At 53.6% G+C, this 22,095-nt stretch overlaps 1 protein-coding gene across 4 annotated transcripts in view; it reads right to left on the minus strand.

The window, feature by feature from the left end:
* Positions 1-75: 75 nt before the first annotated feature.
* The window catches only part of PLD2 (phospholipase D2), a 26,971-nt gene continuing 4,951 nt past the window's right edge, over positions 76-22,095 (minus strand). For 2 of the 4 annotated variants that reach the window (XM_070729225.1, XM_070729226.1), the window contains 22 exons: positions 18,419-18,561; positions 15,678-15,777; positions 15,410-15,475; positions 15,254-15,312; positions 14,820-14,912; positions 14,587-14,739; positions 13,467-13,616; positions 13,287-13,370; positions 12,094-12,172; positions 11,888-11,998; positions 11,596-11,775; positions 11,177-11,303; positions 10,954-11,072; positions 9,767-9,880; positions 5,690-5,794; positions 5,434-5,522; positions 2,647-2,760; positions 2,494-2,543; positions 1,662-1,796; positions 1,430-1,583; positions 1,160-1,277; positions 76-393 (listed from right to left, as the gene is read on the minus strand). In XM_070729225.1, coding sequence (XP_070585326.1) covers positions 166-393; positions 1,160-1,277; positions 1,430-1,583; positions 1,662-1,796; positions 2,494-2,543; positions 2,647-2,760; positions 5,434-5,522; positions 5,690-5,794; positions 9,767-9,880; positions 10,954-11,072; positions 11,177-11,303; positions 11,596-11,775; positions 11,888-11,998; positions 12,094-12,172; positions 13,287-13,370; positions 13,467-13,616; positions 14,587-14,739; positions 14,820-14,912; positions 15,254-15,312; positions 15,410-15,475; positions 15,678-15,777; positions 18,419-18,561 — 2,571 coding nt within the window. In that variant the 3' untranslated portion in view covers positions 76-165. The remainder of the gene's footprint in view (positions 394-1,159; positions 1,278-1,429; positions 1,584-1,661; positions 1,797-2,493; positions 2,544-2,646; positions 2,761-5,433; positions 5,523-5,689; positions 5,795-9,766; positions 9,881-10,953; positions 11,073-11,176; positions 11,304-11,595; positions 11,776-11,887; positions 11,999-12,093; positions 12,173-13,286; positions 13,371-13,466; positions 13,617-14,586; positions 14,740-14,819; positions 14,913-15,253; positions 15,313-15,409; positions 15,476-15,677; positions 15,778-18,418; positions 18,562-22,095) is intronic. The other 2 variants (XM_070729229.1, XM_070729228.1) reach the window with 1 other exon arrangement.

The raw sequence follows: 22,095 nt of genomic DNA on the forward strand, positions 1-22,095 counted from the left end.
ATGCCGGCCGCTAAACCGAGACGGAGGGTCGAAGGTTCCGCCCCCCCCCAATATACACATACGTGGACAATGACGTGCAAAATGCGTGTTTATTGAACGTGAGAACATGCGATTAAAAAGGGGGGTGAGCCTCTCCGTCTGATAGCCACGCGGCCGGGGCTCCCATCAGGTCCAGACCTCGGTGGGCACCATGCCCTCCTTGCAGTTGAGGGGCGGCAGGAGGTTCTCCTCGGCCAGGAACTCCAGCGGGAAGCCCACCAGGAGGCCCCGCAGCCCCTGCAGACGCTCCCGCGCCCGGCCGGGGCTGAGCGAGGCCAGGCTCCTTCCCGCCGCCACGTGGTCGCGCAGGGCCCGGTGGGACCGGACGGCGTCGGTGGGCAGGCAGCGGAAGACCTGCGAGGGAACGGGGGTCGTTAGCGCTTGGCCCGGTGGAGGCCGAGGTGGGGGGCAAGCGGGGACCCAAATCCCCCCTCCCCACAGCCTCTTGGCAGGCACACTGCACGAACTGCAGCTGGAGCAGAAGCAGGAAGGGGGGGCGAAACCTCTGCCTCGTACAGCCCCCCCCCCCCCAATAATTATGCAATCCTAGCGGCCAGTTAGGCGCCCCAGAATCAGCCTTCTCCAGGTCCCAGCGGCCAGGCATTGCCAAGGGGCAGAGCCTTCTCTGTGGTGGCCCTGGCCCTCTGGAACAAACTCCACCTGGAGATATGTACCACTCCCTCCCTCCTGGTGTTTCGTAAAGCTCTGAAGACCCACATTTGCCCAGGGGCATGGGGGCCATGAGCCACGAGATTGTTTCTGGCCTATGTTGTTGTAAGTGATTGAATTGCATGAATGGGGATGACTGGGCATGGGGTTTTTTTAAAGAATTTTGCTAATTTTGTACATTTATTTTAAAATAACTAGATTTCTACATACATATTATTTGTATTTACTATGTTATATGTCACCCTGAGTCGCCTCCAGAAGGGAGGCATAGAAGTCTAATTAATAAATAAATGAATAAATGGCCCAGGTGTTTCTCAGCCCAGCCAAAATGGGGGGTGGGGGTGGAATCTACAGGCCAAGATTTGCAGCTTGGAGGAAGAGGGGTCCTAGCAGCATCCATGTCATCTCTATATATATATACACCTGTGAGACTCCCCACCTGGGCACTCACCTCCTCATAAATGCCAGTATTGGCTAAAGCTTGGGCACACCAGACATCATGGAAGAAGCGGTCGCTGATGGGGTCTCGAATACCATCGTCGTCTTCTGGGGCCACCCCCAAGAGGCTCCTGCCAGGGATGTTTCAAGGGCAACAGAGTTGCAAAAGAGCCGGACTCCGTTCCCCCCACCCAAAGGTGGGGCAGCTGGAGAGAAGGACCTGTTCTGGTTCTTCCTGGGTGAGGGGGGGGGATTCCCTTTCTGTCCCCCCCCCAGTGCTCACCTGAAGCACTCCAGGCGCAGGCTGAGCGCGAACTTTCCTGCCGCGTACTCCTGCCCACCCATGACGGACGGCACCAGCTCTCTGTCTTCCACCAGCACAGCCAGTTCACTGTCGCGCTTCCCCAGCAGGCTCCGGTCATTGATGTTGGCAGAACCTTTGGGGGGGGGACAGAGTGGCTAGGCCCATGAAGCGAAGCTGCCCTGTCCAAAGCCCCCCCACGCCCCCCACTCACCAATGATGACGCGCCGGTCATCTGCAATGAGCAGCTTGCTGTGGATGTAGACCAGCTCCGTGAGAAGGCTGCCCTGCAGCTCCCCATGGGTCCGGAGGCTGCAGAAGGAGACGTAGTTCCTCCAGTCTTCCCCCACTTTGGAGAGGAGGAGGAGGAGAGAGAGGTCAGCCCTGAGCACCACCCCCTCAAGGCAGGGGGACACTCTTCGGCTCCCCCCTTCCAGCAGAGACTCAGGCCTCACTCCTGGGGTGGTGATCAGCACTGCTAGTACTAGGTATATAACTGGTTGGGTTTGGCAATACATAAAACACTATTGCTTTAAGAGTTAGTGTTGCAGTTAGCCACAAGAGGGAGCCAGACATAACAGTAATACCAGAGAATAATCAGAGAGAGAGAGAGAGAGAGAGAGATGCCTCTGATGCCCTCTTGTGGCTAACTGCAAGACTAACTCTTAAAGCAATAGTGTTTTACTACATTTAAGCATACATTGATAGTTCGTTTATACAGTATATTGCCACACCAACCAGTTATGTACATAGTGCTATAGTAATATTGTATATGTATTGACTGATTTAACTGCGTATGACTAGGTCTGTTCTTGACTAAAGTATTTGCCAAAGTAAATAATATTTTATACACTTAATGTGTCTGGCTTGTATAACTGAACTGTTACTCGTATCTCTGGGTTATCAGCTGGGTATCTGCTAGAACTCCGCGTTTCCTCTGTGCATCCTTGGTAACTCAAGGGTCACTCTGCTCACTCCTTAACAGAGATGGGGCTCACGGGCCCCGGGGTCACCTCTGTTCCACCTCCGCCCCGCCCGGTACTCACTGACTGCCTGGAGGCGACTAATGATGGACGACTCCCCACGGCAGAGGGTCCTGTAAAGCATGAAAGGGAATCTGAGCCCTCCGTCTCCCCCCTCACTGCCGTATGCAGAGGGAGCCACGCCTTGGGCCCCTGAGCCCCAGGGCCCAAACTCACCGGTAGGTGAAGTGAAGAATGGCTTGGATGGAGTTGCTGCCCCCTTGGGCGATGTCCCCCTCGAATCCAGGCAGGAGGGGGAGCAGCATGTATGCCCGGAATGACTTCTTCTCACTGCAGTGGGGAAGATAAACACCCCCCCCAGAGATCAGTGGGTAGGATGTGGGATGAGGCTTTCTCTCTGGCCCCACCCCATGCGTGACTTTGGCTTTCTATACAAAAAGGTTGATTTGAAATACCAGCGCCTGGATTCCTCCTCTGTTTTCAAGCTGGGCTGGAACAGATGGAAGATTTTCTGAGCATGGAATTGTGGGTGGGGGCCGAGGGGCTGGGCTTCTGGCAGGTTCACATTGAGAGCCAGTTTGGTCTTGCGGTTAAGGCACCCGGCTAGAGGTGGTGGGTTCTAGGTCTACCCGAGGCATGGAAGTCAGCTGAGTGACCATGGGGCAGTTACTCTCGGACCAACCCACCTCACAGGGTTGTTGTGGAAAAAAGGAGGAGGAAGATGTGTTGCATGCATTTACTTGTAAAAAAACAAAGGCAGGAAATGAATAAATTAATAAATGAGAGGCTGGGGGCCAAGAGAAGTTAATTGTGCAGGTGCAACTCTGTGTCAGATGCTTGAAAGACCCTTGGTGGCCTCACTGGGCGCATCTGCAATTCACAAAACCACAAAAGTCTCTTTTGGAAAAGGAGCTGCTGACTCCTGGCTTTCTGCTGCCACAGACTAACAAGGTCCTGCCCTGGCTTGACCTGAGTCCTCTGACCCAGTGCTGTGAGTGCTCCTTGTCCACCTCTGGTCATGATAGATTCCAAGGAGGATGAGCCAGGCCCATCTTGGTATCCTGGGCCAGGGGGGTTTCCAGCTGATGCAGAGAGCGAGAGTGAGGGAGAAAGTGACCTGGGTGAACCCGAGGAATCACCAGAGGGGGCAGATTTGTCAATGGGGCAGTGGTCCCAGTCGGAGGATGAGGAAGGCATTAGAGTGGATAATCCATGGCTGGATGCTAGATTCAGGAGGTTACAAAGCAGACAGCAACACTTGTGTGGTAAAAGGAAGTAATTTGTAACTCTAGGAGTTTGCTGACCACTCCCAGCAGGTAATTAAAGGGAAGGATTCTGGGTGGAGTTTCAATGTTGATTTTATGGACACTGTGTTAGACCTGGGGTTCTAGAAAATGCTCCCTGAAATTGTCAAGGATTAGCTCAGCCCTAGGTGATATTCCAGCATGTCACCATATAAGGTGAAAGAAGCAGGTTAAACAGTATTGAATGCTGACTCGTAGGGTGTAACCTGCAATCTGATTGGGCCAGAGCATTATAAAATGCAAAGCAACTTTACAGTGATTGTTAGCTGCTGTGAGTTGTTGCTGTTGTTGTTGGTAATATTGTTAGTTGGCTGGCTGGAGCAGTTTTGAGCACGAGTTAATTATTGAGTTAGAGCTGTAGTATTGATACCGAGAAACCTGGGTGGGTTTAGTTCCTACACATAAGTAAGCTTTACTACATATAGTTTGTTCCTGCAAATAGAAGACTTGATTGCAGCGAAGAGTAAAAAACTGTTTACTGCTGTTTTCTACAAAAGCATCTTCGTTATTTCTCTGCGCTGGTTCCTAAATGGCCGCAATATGAATTCTGGTGTCTTGTCCAGTCCTGCAACGTAGCTCTGCACATCCGAACGGAAACACCCATTTCCGCTCTGCAAAAGCCGCCTGCCCTAAGCTGCCTGCCTGTCAGAATGTGGCGACCTGAATTGTATGACAGGGATGGCGAACCTTTTCCCCCTCAGGTGCTGAAAAAGTGTGGGTGTGCGCTTTCACACGTGTGAGTGCCCACACCCACAATTCAATGCCTGGAGAGGAGTGGAAAGAGCTCCCCTCGCCCCCTAGAAGCTCTCTGGAGGCCGGATATTACCTGTTTTCCAACTTCTGGTGGGTCCAGTAGGCTCGTGTTTCACCCTCCCCAGGTACCAAAGGCTTCCCTGGACCAGGGGAAGGGTAAAGATGCCCTCCCCCATCCCGCCCGAGTCTCTTAGGAAGCCAGAAACGCCCTCCCAGAGCCTCTGCGCAAGCCAAAAATCAGCTGGGCAGCACATTCATGCATCTTGGAGCCGAGCTAGGGCAATGGCTCGCATGCCAGCAGATGTGGCTCTGCATACCACCTTTGCCACCCGTGCCATAGGTTCACCATCACTGCCCTATGACTCGTTGCCTGTTTTATCTTGCTGGAATGCAATTAGCCCTGATGCTGGCGCCTTTCCCTGAAGCGCATCTGATAACGTCCGCAGCAGCGAAATCTATTCCATGAACTTTTAAAGGCTGAATTCTGCTTGGTCAATGTTGCTTTTTTTGCATGTTAAGACTGTAATTCAAAGGTTAAATTGTAGAACACCCTGGACACAATGTGACAGGAATTGAAGGGAGCCCCCACCAGCTCCACAGAACAAGCATCCCATGGAGCTGGGATGGGCTCTCGGTGGACACTGCTGGTCAGCAAATGGCCTCTGCCTGGCTTCCTGTGGGGGCACGAAGGGAATGGTGGGCTGAAAGGCAGCTGACCGAAAGCAGGAATGCAGGGACGGCAAGAGTCCGTTGATGTAACCACCTTGCAATAAAGTATAATTATCTCTCCTGCCTTCCTTGCTGGTTTCAGCCTCAGGAGGCTGACAAGAACCTGGCAGTAGCTTTCCTGGTGGGGCCATGGAATATCTGAGCATGTGCAAAAGGCTCCCTCCACCAACCTGGGTGCGTCAGCCTCTTCCTCCTCCCCCCCATTTGCCAGACCCACCTGTGGGCAAGCAGGACCCGCTGCACGAGTGCGTCTCCTACGGTGTTGAGCACCGAGCGCCCGTCGGAGCAGCTGATGAAGAACTGGTTCTGCCAGGGGAGGGGGGAGAGGGCAGAGTGGCTCCTTGGCAGAGGCAAACGGGGGGGGGGGGGGTTGGGGGCTCCCCACTTTCTCTCCTATGCCACGGCCTCAGGAACCTTCTCCCGCGGAGCCAGCCTCCCCCGCCTGCCCTGGGGCTGCCCTGCGGCCCTCCTACCTCGATGTACAGGTAATGCTGGCTGGCCCTGATGACGTCCAGGTAGGCGTTGTAAATGGAGCATTCGTGCAAGCCGGCTGACCAGCGGTCCACGGAGCGCAGCACCTGAGGGGCGCAGGCAGACGTTGGGTCAAAAGGGGAGGGGCTCGGACACAGGACCTACCCACCGCCCCCCCAACACCCCCCACACACACCTTGTTAGCACTACAAACTGGGCTCGTAACCAATGTTAGAGACAAAGTCTATGTGACAGTGGAGGTTGTTCAGCCAACAACACAGGGGAATGTAAGTAAGATTATCAATATTGTTTCCAATGCATATGATAGATTAATCAGCAAACAGTCAGCTACATATTTATCCAAGTCAAGCAATCAAACCAGATGTCAGAATACAGTATACGGTTCTATACATACAGCAGCTAACCAGCAATATTCTCACACAGTTCCATACAACACCATAATACATAGACACAATATTTAGCACATAGCAATATAATAATAATAACAACAACAACAATAATAATATTATATTGCTGTTATTATCATTAACTAGGTTTATATACCACCCCTCTCCGAGGACTCGTGGTGTCTTAAAACATATTAGAAAGATAGTATCCCTCTAGATACAGTTAATTTGAATTAAAAATTACATTTTAAAAAGTTACATTTAAAAACTAAAAAGCCTATTAAAATACACACATATCCATTCATACAAACCCGTTACCCATTCATTGACCAGGGGGCAGAGTCTGATAACCCCAAGCTTGGTGGCCTAAACGAGTCTTGAGACTCTTATTTATTTATTTATTTTATTTATTATTTGGATTTGTATGCCGCCCCTCTCCGAAAACTCGGGGCGGCTCACAACAAGTGAAAAGACAATCCAATACATAATCCAATTAATTAAAATATTATAAATTTAAGAAAAACCCCTATACTAACATACACACACACAAGCATACCATATATAAATTCAACGTGCCCAGGGGAAGATGTTTAGTTCCCCCATGCCTGACGGCAAAGGTGGGTTTTGAGGAGTTTACGGAAGGCAGGAAGAGTAGGGGCAGTTCTGATCTCCGGGGGGAGTTGGTTCCAGAGAGTCGGTGCCGCCACAGAGAAGGCTCTCCCCCTGGGGCCCGCCAACCGACATTGTTTAGTTGACGGGACCCGGAGGAGGCCCACTCTGTGGGACCTAATCGGTCGCTGGGATTCGTGCGACAGAAGGCGGTCTCGGAGATATTCTGGTCCAGTGCCATGAAGGGCTTTAAAGGTCATAACCAACACTTTGAATTGTGACCGGAAACTGATCGGCAGCCAATGCAGACTGCGGAGTGATGGTGAAACATGGGCATACCTGGGTAGGCCCATGACTGCTCTCGCAGCTGCATTCTGCACGATCTGAAGTTTCCGAACACTTTTCAAAGGTAGCCCCATGTAGAGAGCATTACAGTAGTCAAACCTCGAGGTGATGAGGGCATGAGTGACTGTGAGCAATGAGTCCCGGTCCAGATAGGGCCGCAACTGATGCACCAGGCGGACCTGGGCAAACGCCCCCCTCGCCACAGCTGAAAGATGGTTCTCTAATGTGAGCTGTGGATCGAGGAGGACGCCCAAGTTGCGGACCCTCTCTGAGGGGGTCAGTAATTCCCCCCCCAGGGTAATGGACGGACAGATGGGATTGTCCTTGGGAGGCAAAACCCACAGCCACTCCGTCTTATCCGGGTTGAGCTTGAGTCTGTTGACACCCATCCAGGCCCCAACAGCCTCCAGGCACCGGCACATCACTTCCACCGCTTCGTTGACTGGGCATGGGGTAGAGATGTAAAGCTGGGTATCATCGGCATATTGATGATACCTCACCCCATGTCCTTGGATGATCTCACCAAGCGGTTTCATGTAGATGTTAAATAGCAAGGGGGAGAGGACCGACCCCTGAGGTACTCCACAAGGGAGAGACCTAGGAGTCGACCTCTGACCCCCCACTAACACCGACTGCGACCGGCCAGAGAGGTAGGAGGAGAACCACTGAAGCACAGTGCCTCCCACCCCCAACCCCTCCAACCGGTGCAGAAGGATACCATGGTCGATGGTATCGAAAGCCGCTGAGAGATCGAGGAGCACCAGGACAGAGGATAAACCCCTGTCCCGGGCCCGCCAGAGATCATCCATCAACGCGACCAAAGCGGTTTCCGTGCTGTAACCGGGCCTGAAGCCCGACTGCTGGGGACCTAGATAATCGGCTTCTTCCAAGGACCGCTGGAGCTGGAGTGCCACCACCTTCTCGACAACCTTCCCCATGAAGGGAAGGTTGGAGACTGGACAATAGTTGTTGAGTACGGCTGGGTCCAGGGAAGGCTTCTTGAGGAGGGGGCGCACAAGCGCTTCTTTATAGAGTGATGGAAAAACTCCCCTCCCCAAGGAAGCGTTGGTAATCTCCTGGGCCCAGCTCCGTGTCACCTCCCTGCTGGCCGAGACCAACCAGGAGGGACACGGGTCCAGTAAACAGGTGGCGGAACTCACAGCTCCAATGGCCTTGTCCACTTCATCAGGTGTCACCAGATCAAACTCTTCCCAGACAGGTGGACAAGTACGTGCCCCAGTCACCTCGACTGACTCATTGTCAGTCGACTCTGTTTTACAATTGGAGTCGAGGTCAGCCCGGATCTGAGCGACTTTATCAGCGAAAAACGTGTTAAACTCCTCGGCACTACTCTGCAAGGGCTCCCCAACTCCCCCCTGGTTAAGAAGGGAGCGGGTCACCCTAAACAGAGCGGCCGGAAGGCGAGGAGGGTGGGGGCAGTGCAAATATCCAGGGGGAGCTGATTCCAGAGGGCTGGGCCCCCCACAGAGAAGGCTCTTCCCCTAGGCCCCGCCAAACGACATTGTCTAGTTGACGGGACCTGGAGAAGGTTGACTTTGTGGGACTTCACTGGTCTCTGGGACTCATGCGACAGGAGGCGGTCCAGCAGGTATTCTGGCCTGATGCCATATAGGGTTTTATGGGTCACATGGTTTTGTTTTGTTTTTTTGCTCAATTTGAAAATTAAGGGAAACTAGGATAGATCTATTTCGGCCTTATTTTGGCCTCATCAGCTAGCCATACCCACTGGGACTTGAACCTGCAACCTTTGCCTTGTAAGGCAGAGAATTAACCTCTAGGCTACAGTATCCAATCCTTTCAGCTCTGCACCAGGGAAGGGTTACATATTTTTGTGTCGAATCACCCTGGTGTATTGAAGGAACATCACAGCTCCTTATTTGCCTCTCGTCCCAACCCAGGGCCATCATATATACAGTGTTCCCTCGATTTTCGTGGGGAATGCGTTCCGAGACTGCCCACGAAAGTCGAATTTCCGCGAAGTAGAGATGCGGAAGCAAATACACTATTTTTGGCTATGAACAGTATCACAAGCCTTCCCTTAACACTTTAAACCCCTAAATTGCAATTTCTCATTCCCTTAGAAACCATTTAGATTATTACTCACCATGTTTACTTATTAAAGTTTATTAAAAAAAATATTTATTAAAGTTGGATGAAAGTTTGGCAATGACATATGATGTCACCGGGCGGGAAAAACCGTGGTATAGGGAAAAAACCCGCAAAGTATTTTTTAATTAATATTTTTGAAAAACCGTGGTATAGACTTTTCGCGAAGTTCGAATCCGCGAAAATCGAGGGAACCCTGTATATGACTGCATCTCCTACAGAGATATGTTATATGTAGCACACAGCAATAGCCAGACTAACTGAAGCAGCCACCACCACCAACACATCTGACTCCCTTTGATGGCTAATTGCAGCCCTTCCTCTTAAAGCAACATTATACTAATTCTTCCAAACATACAATGCTGGTTAGTTCATATATTGAGAAACCTGGCCAGTGAAGTACATAGTACTGGCAAGGGTTTGGGGTATTCTAGGGCTGGGGGCCCCTCTGCCCCCCACGTCAAAAGGTCTAGAGCATCCAAAGCCAGGGTCTGCCCCCTTCAGCCAAAGCCCTTCTTGTTCTCAAGCAAGGCACACAACACGGCCCCCTCAAAATCCCCCAGACCCACCAGCCCGGCCCGGCTCACTCACCTGGACATCTGCCACCTGGGCACCGGACACAGGCAAAGGCCACTTCGGAGGGACGTGGGGGGACTTGGGCAGCAGGTAGGGGTACTCGGAGCCTTTGTACTTGGCCTTAATGGTCTGGGGAGCAGAAACGGGGGGGGTCAGCGGCCCCAGAGCCCCTCCTTCCCATGGCTGTGTCTTTCCAGCACACAGAGAAACCCAGCATGCAGCGGTACAAATGGCGGCACGTCCAAGCCCACCTCTGCGGCTCTATCACGCTCCGAACAGGGCCAGGTCATAAGAGCCAGGGAGGCCCAGTGGTTAGAGTGCAGCCCTGCAGGCTACTTCAACAGACTGCTAGCTGTAGTTCAACGGTTCAAATCTCACCACCGGCTCCAGGTGGACTCAGCCTTCCGTCCTTCTGAGGTGGGTCAAATGAGGACCCAGATTGTTGGGGGCAAATATGCCGATTCTGTCAACTGCTTAGAGGGGGCTGTGAAAGCACCAGGAAGTGGTCTATGTCTAAATGCTATTGCTCTTCCTTCCTTCCTTCCTTCCTTCCTTCCTTCCTTCCTTCCTTCCTTCCTTCCTTCCTTCCTTCCTTCCTTCCTTCCTCCCTCCCTCCCTCCCTCCCTCCCTCCCTCCCTCCCTTCCTTCCCAGATGGGTCAAATGAGGGCCCAGATGGTTGGGGGCAACCCTGTGTCTGGGGATGGAGGGGGGGATCTTTCCAGGGAGCCAAAACAGTAACCGTAGCTGTTAGGAGGATTTTTCCGCCTGCTGTCAGCTCGTGCATGAAGTGGGGATTCTTTTGGGGGGGGGGGACTTCGCAAAGAGCTGCTCTGCAATGGGTGGGTGGGGGTGGGTGAGCACGAGGCTCTAGGAGTCTCCTTGGCCAAAGACAACAGTGGGAGGATCCTCTGTGAGCCCTGAAGCCTCAGTTGCTAAAAACCGACCCTGCAGGTTCCCCTTGAAGGAGGAGGAGGGGGTGGCACTGCCCCTAATCTGTGGGCACCATCAGGGCCTCCGATTCCCTGTTATTTGGCTCCAGTTACTGGTTGCTCACAATCTCCGTCACTGAAAACTTTAAATTTTGGGGGAGGGGGGCTAATTACCCCCCAAACAGCTGAAATTCTATCCTAGCCTGTCAGCTGTGGTGGCAGCTTCCGAACCCGGGTCTGCCCACGTGCCGGCCGGCCAGCCAGCCACCCACCTTGGTGAAGTTCCAGCGCTGGACGAAGTGCCTGGCCACGTCCCGTGCAGCCACCCCGTGGACGGCCACTCCCACGTCCCGCCACGGCATCCGAGGGGTGTGGAACCGGTCGATGAAATCTGGGCCAGAGAAGGGAGGGGGGGTCACCTCGCAGCACTGGGGCTGAGCAGTCTCTGCTGCCCCCCCTTTGCCCCCCTCCCCACGCACCCCCTGCCGCACATACCTTCAAAGGGCCTGTCCAGCTGCACCCAGTCCTTGGCGATGAGGTTGCTGTAGTCCTTGCCCAGCCACAGCAGCTGGTTTGTGGCCAGGTCCATGGGGGCCTCCTCGCCTGCAGGGGCGCCCCCACCCTGAGCAAAAGAGAGGGTCAGGGAGGGGCACGGCGAAGGGGGAGGGAGGGCTCTGGGACCAGCAGCAGAGGGGAGAAGAGAGAGCAGGTCAGAGCAGAGAGAGACGACACTCGCCCCCAGGATTCAGCCACCAGAGGTACAGGGGAGGGAGGGGAAGGAGGGAGGGAGGGGAAGGAGGGAGGGAGGAAAGAAAGGGAAGGAAGGAAGGAAAAAAGGAAGGAAGGAAGGAAGGAAGGAAGGAAGGAGCAGAGAGAGGAGAAGGCTTCTGGGGCAGCCCCAGGCATTGGCTCACCTTGGCACCGTAGCCAGTCTCACCCTCCAAGTCCGTCAGGCGGTACTCCGGGGTGTCCCAGCGCCCGTAGGCCAGATCCAGCCCCCCCAGGAAAGCCACAGACTGGTCCACCACCACCACCTTCTCGTGGTGAGCCCAGAGGAATATGATGGAGGACACGTGGTCTGGGTGGCGCATCACCTGGCAGGAAGAGAAAGCCAGGAGGGGGGGTGTCGTACAGTGAGGGGAGCTGGGCAGGGCAGAGGCTGACCAACGGAGCTGGTCCCAGGAGGTGTGGGGGGGCTGCACTTACCTTGATGTTGGGGTGCAGCAGCATCAGGGCCCTTTTGCTGTAGCCGCTGTTCAGGCCCAGGGCCAGCCCCACCTCCTTGAAGAGCAGCACGCAGACACGCACCCCCTCCTCCTGCAAAGGGGGCACATTTGGGCGGGGGTCACCTGGTGGCCAGGGAAGCCAGCGAGGGGCCCTCCCCCCACCCACAGCTTGCGAGGGCCACTCACCGCCTTGTGCTTCAGGATGAGGTCCAGCCTCCACTCGTCCGACTGAGCCGGGCGCTTCAGGTAGATCTCGGGGCTGAGCCTGGAAGAACAGGGGGGTGGGATGCTTTCTCTCGGGTGGGCAAGCTTGGCGGGGGCTGCTCTTCTGGTTTTCAGAGGAGACCTGCCCCACTCTGCCCTTCCCACAGCAAAGTCGGCTGCTGGCAACTTGTTCCTGGAGATGCACAGCCCCACCCCCCAATTCTGGTTTGGACAAGGCTCCTGGGCTCCAGCGCCCCCACCCCCAGTTAACCAGCAGCAGAGACTGGGTTCCACTAGCCCCTGCATCGTGGGCGTTGTTAGTGCTATGTACACAACTGATTGGGTTTGGCAATACATTGGTACCTCTACCTACGAACACCTCTACTTACGGACTTTTCTAGATAAGAACCGGGTGTTCAAGATTTTTTTGCCTCTTCTTAAGAACCATTTTCCACTTACAAACCTGACCCTCTGAAACTGGAACCGGAAAAGGCAGAAAGAAGCCTCCATGGGGCCTCTCTAGGAACCTCCTGGGAGGAAACAGGGCCTCCACCCTCCCTGTGGTTTCCCCAATCGGACGCATTATTTGCTTTTACATTGATTCCTACAGGAAAAATTGCTTCTTCTTACAAACTTTTCTACTTAAGAACCTGGTCACGGAACGAATGAAGTCCGTAAGTAGAGGGACCACCGTATGTAAAACCAACCAACCATGTATGTTTGAATGTATTGAAACACTATTGCTTGAAGAGTTAGTGTTGTGGATGGCCACAAGAGGGAGCGAGAAGCACAATTCTGTCTCTGCTATTTCTTTGATGTCCTCTGTGACTGCTGTAGTAAGAACTGTCTGTTAAATGCTGATTTATGTTTTTGTAAGCTGAACAAATAAGACTTACAGTATTGTATATGTATTGACTGATTTGACTAGGACTTTTATTGACTAAAAGTAAATAATATTTTATACACTTAATGTATCTGGATTGACTGAACCGTTACTCGTATCTCTGGCCTATCAGCTGGATATTGGCCAGAACTCCACGTTTCTTCTGTGTGACCACCCAGAGGTCAAACCTCTTAACAGGCATCCTCACGTCCACCGGAAGGCCGGAGGTGCGGCCCCTCCCCTCCCCTTCGTTCACACGGGTGAGTGGGTAACGGACACACGCTGGACGTACCACCAATCCGTGATGAAGATCTCCTCTCTGGCCTGGAGCAGGGCGTCTGCCACGGCGGAGAAATACCCAGCTCCGTTGAGGAACCTGCCCGGGCAGAGCGCAGGGTGAGAGTGGGCCGGCCCCAGCCCCGCTCACCCCCAGCCCCTGGAGCAGCAGAAGGGTAGGGGGGTCTCTCCTCACCAGCGGGCAGGGGTCCCCTCGCGGACAGGTGCAAAGCCCTCATGGCGGTGGCGCTGCAGGTACTGGTGGCCTTTACTGGTGGCCAGTTCCATGATCTGCTGACCCCACCAGCGGGCCTGGCGGTAACTGCTGCACTTCAAGACCAGGGACCTGCGGGTGGGGGGGAGCACGGACCTCTTCCAGCATCTGGCCATGGGTGCTCTGGGCTCCCCCTCCCCCCTCTGTTCCCCTCGCAGGACAGGAAGAGACCTCCCTCATTCATGCTACTGACCGGAATGGAAACTATCGCTCACAGGCCCAGGCTTGCTGGCATAAATATATTTTTAACACCTTTTGGAAGGCGAGGAGGGTGGGGGCAGCATGAATCTCTGGCGGGAGTTGGTTCAAGAGGACCAGGGCCAACACAGAGAAAGCCCTTCCCCGCAGTCATACCAGCCGGCATGGCTTGGCCAACGGGACCCATAGAAGGCCGACTGTTGCTGGGACGTGTGAGGCAGGAGACAGTCCCACAAGTAATCTGCTCCTAAGCCATTTAGGGCTTCATAGGTGATAACCAACACCTTGAATGGCGTCCAGAGACCGATCGGTAGCCAGTGCAGCTCGCGCTGTACCTAGGTGCACCCAGCATGGCTCGCGCGGCTGCATACTGGACTAATTGAGGGTCTCCGAACATTCTTCAAGGGTAGCCCCATGTAGAGGGCATTGCAGGAGTCAATACTCGAGGTGAGGAGGGCGTGAGTGACTGTGAGAAGAGGCTCCAAATAGGTGCACAACTGGCGCACCAGGCGGACCTGGGCAAATGACCCCCTGGCCACAGCTGAGGGATGTTGCTTGAGCTTCAGCTGTGGATCCAGGAGGACTCCCGAGTTGCGGACCCTCTCTGAGGGAGACAGAGTGATGGATGGACAGGCGGGAGAGGCAAAATCCACAGCCGCTCCGTCTTGTCAGGGTTGAGCTTGAGCCTATTGACCCCCCACCCAGACCCTTGCAGCCTGCTTGGGTGCGGCTTCTGGGCAGGACACTTGCGCCCCGTGGCTGCCCCCCTTCGGACAAACACAGGCTGCGTCCAGCTGAAAGGCCCAGGTCAGTGGTCCTGCTCTCCCCCCCACCACAGACTGACCTGCAGCTGTTGTCCACCCGGACCCCGTACTTGGTCTCGGTGGGTTTCTTGCCCACTTGGACCCTAAAGGCCGGGTCGAAGAGCAGGACGCAGGAGATGATGCCCGACTCGGGCTTCAGGTAGAGCAGGAAACCGTCCTTCACCACCAGCCACCTGCGGGGGGGAGGGGGAGGGAGTGGGCTAAAATAAAAGTCTCCCCCTCCCCACCCACCCCTGCAGCACCCTGGACTGACCTCTTGGACCAGCGGTAGCAGATCTGGTGATGTCCGAAGCAGTTCAGCCCCTGGATGCGGTGACCCCCAGACCGCTTCAGGATCATGCCTTCTCTGGGGGGGGGGAGGGAGAGGGGCAGGTCAGAAATCACCCTCCGGCCCAGCCTCCCCTCCCCCCTCCATAGAGCCTCGGTGGTGCAGTGGTTAGAGTGCAGGACTGCAGGCTCCTTCTGCTGATCACCAGCTGCCAGCAGTTTGGCAGATCGAATCTCACCACCGGCTCCAGGTTGACTCAGCCTTCCGTCCTTACGAGGGGGGTCAAATGAGGGCCCAGATGGTTGGGGGCAGGAGGCTGACTCTCTGTATAAGCCACTTAGGGAAGGCTGTGAAAGCACTGGTAGAAGGGGCAGATAAGGCTAAAGGCTAAAGGCCGAAGGGCAGGGGTCTCGACTCACAAGCCTTTGGGGCCAAGGTCTGGGAGGAAGGAGAGCCGGCTGACGTCCAGGAACTCCGCCTGTGGAAGGAAGAGCAGAGGGTGACCACGGGAACCAGAGCCAGCCTGGCAACCCCCGCCCACCTCTGAGCCGAGAGGGGAGGGGAGGGGGCCGTACCATCGCATGGTAGTCCCGGTACGCACTCATCTCCAGCAGGTTATTCAGGTAGCTCTCCAGCTGTTTCTGTGGGGGGAAAGCCAGGAGTTGGGGGGGGGTCCATACCAGGATGCCCCTGTCAGCCACAATACCCCCTCCCCACCCTGCCCCACTTCCTCTCCACCCACAACCTCCCTCCTGCCCTTGGAGGTAGCCGGGGGGGCCTTTGGCGTCCCCCAGTGAACCCAGCGAGGGGCAGCTGTGCCCACCCTCCCCTCGGCTGCCTCACCTGCTTGCTGGACGGGCGCCGAGAGACCTCGCTGCCGCCGTGGGGCAAGGGGGGCAGCTCCAGGGAGGTTCCGACCGGCCAGGACCCCTGAAGGACCAGTCTGTGGGGAGAAAGCCTCAGCAGCCCAACCTTGGCCTGGCCCCCATCCCAGACAGCCCCTCCCGGAGCTGGGGACAGCCGGGGGTGAGCTGAGCCAGGCTTGGGGGTTGGAGGGTCTCGAGGGGGAGGGGGAGCCGAAGCGCCAGCAAGCCCAGATGCTCCCTGCAGAGGCCTTGGAGGGAGGGAGGGAGGGAGGGAGGGAGGGAGGGGCCCTGGGGGGAGTTTGGCTGCTTGCCTGGGGTGCAACAGGTCTCTCCCCTCACTTATTTGACCCCTATCAAGCGTTGGACCTCCTGATTCTTGGCAAAATGTCTCTTTTCTTTCATGTCCACCGAGAGCATCTGCACCAAAGACAAATCCCTTGTGTGTCCAGTCACACTTGGACAAGAAAGAGTTTCTATTCTTTTATTTTCTATTCTATTCTTATTCAATTCTATTCTAGTCAAATCTATATTTTCTTTTATAGAGACTGAGAGCATATTTGTACCAAAGACAAATCCCTTGTGCGTCCAATCACACTCGGCCAATGAAATTCTACTCTGTTCTGTTCTCTCCCTGCAGTGAAGCTCTTTGGGTCAAGGTCCAGCATGATGGTGTGTGTGATGACTTAGCTTGAGGACCCTGACCCAACAAAGAATCAAGGCAGCTGAAGAGCTTTTCCCCTGCAGGGAGCCAAGGGAAGCCCCCCCCCATTACACCCTCTTCCCCATTGCTGGAAACAAGTTAGGCAGGTGTGCAAGAGACACCTCTTAGCCTATGGAACTCCCTGTCCAGGGAAAAGGTGGCTTCCTCACTGCCTCCCACTGATTTCCATCACTCAGTCTTCCTCCCATTTATAATTGTATGACGGTCACTTGTTGCTTGTATCCTTAAGATTTTTATTAGTACTGGTTGTTTCCTCATTGCTTGCTTGACCCTCGTGACAATCATGAAGTCTTTTTTTACCTCCTGTTTCTTGACAAATGCGTCTTTTCTTTTATGTCCACTGAGAGCATCGGCACCAAAGACAAATCCCTTGTGTCACTCTTGGCTCATAAAGAATATTGTATTGAGCAGACCCAAGCGCTGAAGGGAGCATCGATTTCCTAAATCACCATCCATGCATCGTGGCTTATCAAGCTCAACTTAAGGCAAACAAGCAGGTTATAAACTCAACAATGTGATACTCCCAAAGAGTTAAAATTGTGAAAAAGGCAACAACGAAAAGAGAGCCCCGTTGTTTCTTCGGTTCAGGGCGTATAAAATTCTGCTGACAATTGTGTGGAGCAATTTCAACCCATTCCTGCCAAGGGCTGGATTTCTGCGCCAGGCTTGGTGTGTGTGTGTGTGTGCAAGCGGGATCTGCCTGGGGTCACATGAAGGGTCATGCATTGCAAGAGAGGAGGGAAAGGAGACACTTGCGCAGAAAAGAAACGCGGGCTGGGCAAAGAGCAGCCGGAGAGTTCGGTCAACCGGGCAGCTGAAAGAAAGAAAGAGAAAGAGAGAGGGAGAGAGAGAGAGAGATTCAAAGGTGGCACAAAGTCCTTGTGATTTGGGACCCTTCGCGCACCACAAAAAGTCTCACACACTTGGAGGGGTGTCGTCACAGGAGGCCAGCCTAGGTGGCACCCACAACAAACAACGCTCCAGGACGTGACTTCAGCCAGCGCCCGGGGGAGCCTGGCGGTGGACCGGTCCTATAGAACCAGTAGTTGCCACCCCCCTCCCCCACCACCGCACTGCCCGTGACCCAGGCCTGCCGCACCCGGAAACGCCCGTCTTGGTGGCGCCATAGGCCCCTCCACGTCTTGGTCTTTGCTTCTGTGCCTGTGTGCCAATGCTGCGTTTTTAGCCCTGTGCATGCGCCCACACAGAGCATCACGTTGCTAATGGAGCGGGGGGGAGGGGAACAGTGTTCCAGGGGTGAAAATAGAGCTGGGCCACACGCATCGGAGCTTTGGCTTCAGCGCATGTGCAGAAAGCTCAGCCTTCCACAAGGACACTCACGTTTGCACAAGATTCTGGCGATTTTGGACCATTTTTTACATGCGAGAAGCGAAAGAAGCTCAGCCAAAATGTTGCGCGCCCATGTGCATCCTCACAAAATTTGCATTTATTCGTGTGCGCAGAAGAAGCTGAACCCCACTCCAACGCCTGCACTCACCCTCTGGCCACCCACAACTGGTGCCGTACACACACAACTGGTGCGGTTCCGATAAAAATCACTGTTTTTTTGCTTCCACAAAAAATTGCCGATTTTTGCCGAAATCTCACTGCCCAAAGGACAGGCATGTGGTGCTCCCAAAGGTCACGACTTGCTTGGAACACCGCCGTGCCGAGAGATGCCTGCAGCACAGGAGAGCAGAGAGGAGGCCGCAGGGCTGGAGCTCCGGGTGGGCCGGCCTGCTTCCTGCGCTGCGTGAGGGAGAAGCTGCAGGAGGTCGCGCAAGCACTCGAGGCCCCAAAAGGTAAGGGCCGGGCGGGCAGGCCTGCTCACGGTAGAGCTGCTGCAAGCGGCAGGCCGGGCGGATGGTCCACAAGCATCATGTGGTGCCAGGAATGGTGGCCCATCGCTGCTCACATGCCCCATGTCCAGCATCCCTGGCTCTAGTGGGGGGGGGGGGGGGAGGCCCTTCCTGGCTATGGCGGCGCCTGAATCTCACCGGGGCAGCGGGAGGAGGCTGAGGAGCAGGCGGTGCTTCACCAGGTCCCTGTGGAGCTCCTGGAAGTGTCGGAAGAGTTTCTTCATGCTCCAGGTGAAGGGGCCGTGGCTGAGCTGCAGGGCGTAGACCGTGCTGGGCCTCACCTGCCAGAGAGGAAAGACCGACACTGTTCTGCCTCACACGGGAGACGAGCAGCAACTAACTCCCAATTAAGGCTCAGGCACAGGGTGTTGAAACGAAACAGTCTATCGTACAATCAGGTTTGTTGAAAAACGCAAATTGGGAACCAAAGAATGTCCTTCAGCTGCCAAAGTTCAAAACTGATCAGCAACGTTTCCAACACAAAGTTTCCAAAGCAAAATTACTCACAGACTTGTCAACACTGTAATGGTTCAGAACTGCGAAACGATACGTTCGTACGAAAGGCAAAAACTCTTAATATGCTCTTTTCCGTCGAAGGGTCAAACTGATTTACTGCAAAGGGATCCTCCCAATCTCCTCCCCTTTTATACACCCTGAGAGTACAGATTGCACCCAGCTGTGCTCAAGTCCTCCTCCTGAGTCTGCGTAACTGCTCTTGCCTCCCCTGCATCCTTCTCACTCTTGCGTCCAAGAAAGGGCTTCTCACCTCCTCTTCCTCATCAGACCGAGGCCAAGCCCCAGTTGGGGGTTCTGTAGTCTCCACAGGACCCTCACACTCCATCTCTCCCTCCTCCTCACTGCCTGGCTCAAAGTCTGTTGTCAGAGGCCTGGGCTGCGATCCAACCACAACCAACAACTGGGGCCCACCTGGCCTCCTTGTACCAACCGCCTCCCCAACACCAGCAGTGGCTGTCAGTACTGTGTGTATAACTAGTTGGGCTTTCTAGTATATAACCTAAGCCAGCAATGGGTGGTTAAAGGAATTCGCACACTACTGCTTTAAGAGCTGTTGCTGCAGTCAGCAACAAGAGGGGGTCAGCAGCGTTTCTCTCACTGTCTCTCTCTCTCTCACTCTCTGTCTCTGTCTCTCTCTCACTCTCTGTCTCTCTCTCACACACACACACTCTGTCTCTCTCTGTCTCTGTCTCTCTCTCACACACTCTTTCTGTCTCTCTTTCTCACTCACTCTGTGTGCCTCTCTGTCTCTGTCTCTGTCTCTCTCTCTCTGTCTCTCTCTCTCACACACACACTCTGTCTCTCTCTGTCTCTGTCTCTCTCTCACACACTCTTTCTGTCTCTCTTTCTCACTCTGTGTGTCTCTCTGTCTCTGTCTCTGTCTCTCTCTGTCTCTCTCTCTCTCTCTCTCACTCTCTGTCTCTCTCTCTGTCTCTCTCACACACACTCTCTGTCTCTCTCTGTCTCTGTCTCTCTCTCACTCTCTCTCTCTCTCTCACTCTCTGTCTCTGTCTCTCTCTCACACACACACTCTGTCTCTCTCTGTCTCTGTCTCTCTCTCACACACTCTTTCTGTCTCTCTTTCTCACTCTGTGTGTCTCTCTGTCTCTGTCTCTGTCTCTCTCTCTCTGTCTCTCTCTCTCTCTCTCACTCTCTGTCTCTCTCTCTGTCTCTCTCACACACACTCTCTGTCTCTCTCTGTCTCTGTCTCTCTCTCACTCTCTGTCTCTCTCTCACTCTCTGTCTCTGTCTCTCTCTCACACACACACACTCTGTCTCTCTCTGTCTCTGTCTCTCTCTCTCTCTCACACACTCTTTCTGTCTCTCTTTCTCACTCTGTGTGTCTCTCTGTCTCTGTCTCTCTGTCTCTGTCTCTCTCTCACTCTCTGTCTCTCTCTCTGTCTCTCTCACACACACTCTCTGTCTCTCTCTGTCTCTGTCTCTCTCTGTCTCTGTCTCTCTCTCACTCTCTGTCTCTCTCTCACTCTCTGTCTCTCTCTCACTCTCTGTCTCTCTCTCACTCTCTGTCTCTCTCTCTCTCTCTCACACACACTCTCTGTCTCTCTCTGTCTCTGTCTCTCACACATTCTCTCTCTGTCTCCCTCTCTCTCTCTGTCTCTGTCTCTCACTCTCTGTCTCTCTCTCACTCTCTCTCTCTCTCAGCCTAGAGCTTTGAGATTCTCCCTGATATCTCATGGATTCTTTGCTGGTTTGTCTATGTGACTATTCCACTGTACAGACTGCAGTGTGTAGTAAGAGCTATGTGTTCTAATATTGGTTTGCATTGAGAATATTGAGAATATTTATTTGTCATTATTAATTGGATTTATATGCCCCCCCCTCTCAGAGGACTCAGGGCGGCTCACAACATATAAAAGAACAATGCATTACAAATACAATTAATATGCACCCACTAATCTAAACTGAAATCCCCTTTATTAAAAATCAATCACACCCACTCAGCAGCAACATGTATACATTCGTCCGCCAGGGGGATGGAGTCTAGTGACCCCAAGCCCGGCAGCATAAATGAGTGTTGAGAGTCTTGCGGAAGGCGAGGAGGGTGGGAGCAGTGCGAATCTCCAGGGGAAGCTGATTCCAGAGGGCCGGGGCCTCCACAGAGAAGGCTCTTCCTATCTCTGGGATATTAGCTGGATATCCTCCACCTCCATTTTTCCTCCACGCAGGGGTAATAGAGCTTACTCCTCACCCGCTAACAGTGGCACCCCTGGGCCAAAGAAGGCAGAGGAAGAGCCGAAACGGAGCCGTCCCTGCCTTCCTTCCTCCTGGCACTGGGGGGGGGGGGGGGACGGGGGCTGAGTCCCTCCCGGCCTGAACTTGCAGCTGTGCCTTAACAACACCTCCCTTGCAGCTGTTAATGATAGAGGTTTAATTATATCCTGCAGCTGGAGAATAAACACCTGGCTTCTCGGCATAACCCTGAATTGCAGCTAACGTCCTCTGTTCTCTCTTTGATTGAAAGCGTCCTCCTGCATTTGACAGCCCCGGAATGGGCCTCTCCTCCTCCTCCTCCCAGAACTCCCGGCCTTTGGTTGGGCTAGTGGGAATCCTGGGAGCCCCCCCCCCCTTTAAAACTATGTACGTAAGTAGTTGGGTTTGGCAATACAGTATATAAAATAAACCAACAACGTATGGTTAAATGTATTAGAACTCTATTGCTTTAAGAGCTAATGTTGGGGATGGCCACAAGAGGGAGCCAGAGGTGATTCTCTCTCTCGGCTAGTTTGTCTTTGTGACTATGCTGTAGTAAGAACTGTGTGTTCAAATGATGGTTTACGTATTTGTAAGCTGAACAAGTAAGACTTATAGTATTGTATATTGACTGTTAACTGTGAATGAGTGGGAATGTTCTTGACTAAGATATCTATCAAAGTAAATATTGTGAGCCGCCCCGAGTCTGCGGAGAGGGGGGGGATACAAATCTAATAAATCTAATAAATAAATAAATAAATAAATAAATAAATAAATAAATAAATAATATTTCATATACTGAATGCACCTGGACTGTATGTAGTAGTATCCCTGGCCTATCAGCTGTATATCTGCTACACCCTTCACATTTCCTCCATATATGTGTGTCTTTGGTTACTCAGAGGTTACTCTGTACACTCCTTAACACCCTCCACTCCAAGAGCTGCCTTGGCAAAAGCCCCCCGAGAAGGTCCTCAAGAGCAACATGACCTGGTTGGCAATGTCAACAAGCCATTTCTCAGCTTATAACAACCGACACGCACAAGGCAACTAGTCCTCAACTTACGACAGTCAGTGACCATTCCAAA

Source organism: Erythrolamprus reginae, chromosome Z, assembly GCF_031021105.1.
Source record: "Erythrolamprus reginae isolate rEryReg1 chromosome Z, rEryReg1.hap1, whole genome shotgun sequence".
In the NCBI taxonomy this organism is placed as follows: Eukaryota; Metazoa; Chordata; class Lepidosauria; order Squamata; family Dipsadidae; genus Erythrolamprus; species Erythrolamprus reginae.